This window comes from Ochotona princeps, chromosome 3 (assembly GCF_030435755.1).
Source record: "Ochotona princeps isolate mOchPri1 chromosome 3, mOchPri1.hap1, whole genome shotgun sequence".
Lineage (NCBI taxonomy): Eukaryota > Metazoa > Chordata > Mammalia > Lagomorpha > Ochotonidae > Ochotona > Ochotona princeps.
In genome coordinates, this window is record NC_080834.1 from 38,588,543 (window position 1) to 38,594,542 (window position 6,000).

The window sequence follows — 6,000 nt, forward strand, 5'->3', positions numbered from 1 at the left end:
TCAGGAGGAGGCGTTTCCCTCTCAAGAAACTGCTTTTCTTTATTTATAAGAAATAGCTCTGCTACTAAAGGTTTTTTGAATGAAATTGTAACAATTCAGTTGCCTTTTTTTTTCTTTTATAAAGATTTATTTCTTATAGGAAAGATTTACAGAGAGAAGGAGAAATAAAGATATTCCATCTGGGCCCCGTGCGATAGCCTAGCAGCTAAAGTCCTCGCCTTGCATGTGCCAGGATCCTATATGGGCACCAGTTCTAATCCCGGCAGCCCCACTTCCCATCCAGCTCCCTGCTTTTGTGGGGCTGGGAAAGCAGGCAAGGACGGCCCAAAGTCTTGGGACCCTGCACCCATTTGGGAGACCCAGAAGAAGTTCCTGACTCCTGGCTTCAGATTGGCACAGCTTTGGCTATTGTGGCTGCTTGGGGAGTGAATCAACAGATGGAAGATGTTCCTCTCTGTATATCTGAGTTTCCAATAAAAATAAAATTAAAAAAAAAAAAAAGATATTCCATCTGCTGGTTTATTCCCCAAGTGGCCACAGAGCCTGAAACTGAGCCGATCTGAGAGCCAGGAGTGTCTTACGGGTCACACAGGTGCAGGGTCCCAAGGCTTTAGGCCGTCCTTGACTGTTTTCCCAGGCCACAGACAGGAGCTGGATGGGACGTGGAACAGCCAGGATGCAAACCTGTGCCCATATGGGATTCCGGTGGATTCATCTGCTAGGCTGCTGTGCCAGGCCGTAGTCACATCTTTGAGTTCCACTTCTAGCTGTTACCCTGTGTAGTCTCACCTCCTCATCTGCAGTCAAGGACGGCCCAAAGTTGGGGGCCCTGTACCCGCATGGGAGACCTGGAGGAAGATCCAGGCTCCTGGCTTTGGATCAGCGCAGCACTGGCCATTGCGGTCACTTGGGGAGTGAATCATTGGACGGAGGATCTTTCTCACTGTATATCTGAATTTGCAATAAAAAATAAATCTTTAAAAAAAAATTTGTGGGGAATTAGGCTTGATATGGGTTATGCTTTGGTTTAAGGGAATATTGTGGCCGTTTTGGTCTTCTGTGCAGATCCTAACATTGTCTCAGTTTCAGCATTCAAGCTGTTTCCTTTCTAGTCAAGTGTTAGTAGAGTAACACTGTTGATTTGTTTTGAGAAGTTTTGTTTTGCATTTACAACTTGGCTAGCTGGCAGAGGAGGCCAAGCTTCCAGCCAGTTTCAACCTTCAGCATGCTTTGCTAACTAGGTTTAATGATTTCTGGATTCTTTTCAAGACTATTTTTATGTATTTATTTATTTATTTGAAAAGCAGAGTCAGAGAGTAGGAGAGACGGAGATTGTCTGGGTCACTCCCCAAATTTACATAAAGGCTGGAGCTCAGAGCTCATCCAATTCTCCCACACGGGGCCCAAGTATGTGGGCCATTCTCTGACGCTTTTTCAGGCACATAGCAAGGAGCTGGATCAGAAGTGGAGATGCCTGGACTTATGTCCATATGGGAAGCCAGCATTGTACATAGCAACTTTGCCTGTTAAGCCCTGGCCCCAGCCCCTAACTCTTGATTTCAGGTGAGAGATACGTGACTTTTACAGTCATTTAAACTTGCAGGCTGCTACATGGTTAATAATTGCCAGACTTCAATGTTTGTATGCCTCAGGGAATAGAGAAGTCTGAGGAAGGGGAGAGGGAAGGTCAGAGCATACTCAGTGTTTACTTTCTAATTTCACAGTCCCGGTTGTGTGCGTGGTTACAGTGGCAGCATCAAAGATCACTGGCCAAAGAGCTCGTGTTTCGGTGCAGTGCATTAAGCTCTGCGTGGGATGCCCTGTTCCGTTTTCGAGCACTGGTTCTAACGGAGTTCTCTGCATCTGATCTAGTTTTGTGCTAATGGATCTGGGAAATAAAATAAATCTTGAAAAAAAATTGCTGGCCACAGATTCCTGTATCATTTTATTTTAATGAAAAAATTTGGACTATTTTAAGAATTGCCAGTGTGACACAGGAACAGAAGGCTAGGGTTGGATGTGCGGTACCTGAAGCCTGCCTTAACAAAGAAAAACTCCATACAATTCCTGAAACTTGGAAAGCTATTTTTAAGCCAGCATTCATCGAACTGCATATATGTAAATATTAGCCAAACAGATTCTGTTCTTTACAGTACAACTTAAAATGTTGAGAACGTGAATAAAAATATCATTGGTGGTTTTCGGTTTTATAGTATGACTCTTATTTTTCTTCTTCACAGAACGGAAGTATTATGGAAGGCTTGGCATTATGGAAAAACAATGTGGACAAGCGTTTTGAGGGTGTTGAGGATTGCATGATCTGCTTCTCAGTCATTCACGGTTTCAACTATTCCCTTCCCAAAAAAGCCTGTAGAACATGCAAGAAGAAATTCCACTCAGCCTGCTTGGTAAATCTATAAACACATGTTGTTACCTAACTGTGAAAAAGAAGATATATGTTAAATTCTTAGGTTTCTTAATTATAATTAATAAGAGGCATATTAAAAAGTGATTTTAAAAAAAGTCTGTTAAAAAATAATTAGTAATTTGCTGTGGCTGCTGGCCTCGGAGTGACTGGGTGTTTCTGACTGGAACTGAACGCCATTGGTCTTCACTGGCATTTCCTTTGAGGAAGACCTTCCTTGGTCTTGGTGAGTGAGCCCAACTAGAAAAAAATCATAGTGTGGCCACTGGGGGTAGCATTTTCTGTTGATTCTGAAGATCAAAGAACAAAAATTTCATTCTCTCTTTTTCAGTGATTCTGATGTGTATATGTGAGAAAACAGCTGTGAAAAGATCTTCTAACATTTACAAACTTTTCTTTTTCAGTACAAATGGTTTACGTCCAGCAACAAATCGACGTGTCCCCTGTGTCGTGAGACCTTTTTCTGAGTTTTCCACTTGAAGCAATCCCTCGTCCGAGCCAGTTAAAGGCGTCTGACTTGGATCTCTGAAAGCAGCGTTGATGTGAGGAAGCCAGTGAACATCATTTTTAAATGGGACTTTTCCAAAAAATTATTTTGGTTAACGTAATGATCCTAAAAATAAGTTTACTTATCTTAAGATTGCTTTGTAAATGTTTGGAAATCTTTTCTTTTACAAAAGAATATTGCATATTTGAGAGAAAAATATTTATATGAAAGGTTTAATTTCTTTATATATTTAATGAAAAAGATCTAAATTACAGAATTGGGATATATGAAAATACAACTATTATACTGATAAATCTATTCAGTTTGTTCTATGTTCTAGAAAAGTCCAGGTGAGGTAAAATGAATTGAGAGAGCTAATTTAAATCTACAGATATTTTAAGACATATTTATTAGTTTTGACAAACAATAGAGACACTAATTCTGATTTTTGTAGATTATTTTAATGATAAAATGACACTGATATGGCTTATCTTGAGCTATTCGAAGCATGCTGTTATATCCTAAGTAAAAGAGTAAACTGAACTTAAAGGTGCCTCCATTTATCAAGGGTCATGAGATTCAGAAATTTCCAGTTCATCACACTTACATTTTGCTTGTGGAAAATCATTTCTGTGCATTGGTGAAATCTGAATTGTCAACTTGTCAGTGAATGGATTACTCAGCTTGGATGAGTTTCCAAAGGGTAAGAATGTGGGAGAAACAGTAATTTGATTATTTCATTCATGAAGCAGAATGGTAACTATCCCTCAGTTGAGAGGGAAGAGTAAATATTAAAGCATAAAGACTGACAGAATAACAATATTTTAAAAATGCTCTAGGAGTCTTTAGATTTTGGAGGTAAATCTTGTTGTTATTACCAGCCAAAATTACACAAAATATAAGAGATTTGGGGAAGCTGGCCTGTTTTAGCCTTCAGAAATGAAAGTTAGGGTTTTACTACAAAGTAAAGTTCAGTGTGATGGATAAAAGTGTACAAATGGGTGAAGGCCTGCTTTTGCCACAGCTTGGTTACCATTAAAACTGTGTCCCAAACATATTAAGTATGGAACCTTGAAACTTGAAATAATTTTATTGCAGTCTTCCATTTCATGGGGAACTAGTTAGGTTACTTAAGTGATCATCTAATCCTCTGTGTTGCAATGTTTAATTGGCAAAAAGCAACTTGTGTTAAATAAAATTACTGCTTACTGTCAACTGGGTAAAATGACTATTATTGACATAGTGTGACTATTCAGAGGCCCACAGGTGGAGAGTGAAGAATTATGGGAGTTCCAGATCTCTTGAATTGCACTTGTAGATGCAGTGTCTTACCCAGTTTTGTGTGTGTCTTGAATTTTTTGTGTAGCATTTTTTATCTTCTTGCCTTGAGGCTTGGAGTCAGTCAAATAAAGACAGCAAAATTCTACTACCTCTTCTTAACTCCTTTCTTAGAATAATTGTATGTCTTTCTCTGACAGTAACCCCAAAGGACTGTGTTATTTCCATGTCAAAGTTACATAGCCTTCAACAGTGGTTTTGTAATAAGACATTGTTTATACACGGCCAGTATTGGTACTTTCGGGCTTCTAACCCAAATCCCAAATAGAAAAGGGGACGAGGGAGCGTTTATTCTTTTCCCTGCTTCAATGTCAAGCTCTTCTCGAGGGTGCCGGGTTCTTTTTGAATGGCCAAAATGAAGTGATTATATTTATGTAACCACGCTTCATACTTCAAACCCTAAAATCCATTCCTTTAAGACTTGCAAGTATAATTATAAAGCTTATTAGGGCTTATATGCTAAAGAAAAGCCTTTCCAAGGTTGGAATTCAGAATATCACACGAGTAAGCTTTATTCATGCAGCTTTGCTGGCTATCAGAAGAGCTTTTAAAGCTTTAGTGTAAGGTCATTGTAAAACTGCATGAAACTCAAAGCCCATCAGCAAAATGATTAACTTAAAACCCCAAAGTAAATAGGGAATATTAAAATTTATTTCTGAATCTTACTTATCATCACATGCTGTGATATATGTGCATACATTTCTGTAGCTTAAACAATCTGTTATTACTTGATACAGTTTCAATGGTGTGAATAGTTAATGTTATTTGTTATGCCATATGTGCCCAATAAAATTTGTTTTAATTTAAAAAAATTTCAGATATATAGGAAAAAATAATATAAATGCCCTTGTAACCCTTTACATACTATTTTTCCTTACTTCTGATTTTTAAAGAAATAAAATGTTTCTCTTTTATACGCCTCTCTGGCACAATTCTCCTCCTTGTCCTTCCCCCAGCCTCCTCCGCTTGCCCCTGGACAGACCTGCGTTCTGAGGTTGCTTGGACTGTCTGCCATTCAAGATCTCAGGCTTCACCGTGTTTGTATCCACAGAACAGTACAGAGAGCTTCTCTTAAAAATACGTAGTTATGCTACCCTACCATACATAATCTGTAACTTGATATTTGCTTAACTATACTCTTTAACATCAGTTTACTTACCAAATTCCTCGATTAATGTTTCGACTATTGTTTGTTGTCATTTTGAACACTGCTACGAGTGTGCCTTCTTCCCTTTTGCAAAGGATTGATTTATTTGAAACGCAGAGCTAGGAGAAGGAAAGAAAGCGAGAAAATATTTGTCCATCTGCAAGGAGGTGAATTGGGAGTGGAAAAGCCAGGCCAGACTGGAGCCCGCATGGGAAGCTGGGGTTGAGCTGGCACCTTTATTTTCTTCATCACAGCATCAGCCCCCGTTTTTGGTTTGGTGTTTTTTTTTTTTTTTTAAGACTTATTTATTTATTTATTTATTTGAAAGACAGCAGATAAAGAGAGACACAGAGCAGGTCTTTGCCTATCATTCAACCCTCGTGATTGTTTTTAATTTGATTTGTCATTTGTTTCCCTATGGTGAGCCTTTTTGTATTAGGTATTGAAAATTTGCTTCTTCCCTAAGATTTAAAAGTTTCTATTATATTTTGAAATTTCAAAGCCTTACTCATTTGGAACTGACGCCTGGGGTTTAGAACATTCTGTCCTCTCGGCTGGCGCAGTAGCTTGACGGGCTGATCTTGTGCCTGTGCTGCTGGCATG

At 38.9% G+C, this 6,000-nt stretch overlaps 1 protein-coding gene across 1 annotated transcript in view; it reads left to right on the top strand.

The window, feature by feature from the left end:
- Positions 1 to 5,121, top strand: part of LTN1 (listerin E3 ubiquitin protein ligase 1) — a 69,404-nt gene extending 64,283 nt beyond the window's left edge. The window contains exons 29-31 of the mRNA XM_058661721.1: positions 2,241 to 2,408; positions 2,830 to 2,894; positions 2,925 to 5,121. Of these exons, the coding sequence (XP_058517704.1) occupies positions 2,241 to 2,408; positions 2,830 to 2,892 (231 nt within the window). The 3' untranslated portion in view covers positions 2,893 to 2,894; positions 2,925 to 5,121. The remainder of the gene's footprint in view (positions 1 to 2,240; positions 2,409 to 2,829; positions 2,895 to 2,924) is intronic.
- Positions 5,122 to 6,000: the final 879 nt, after the last annotated feature.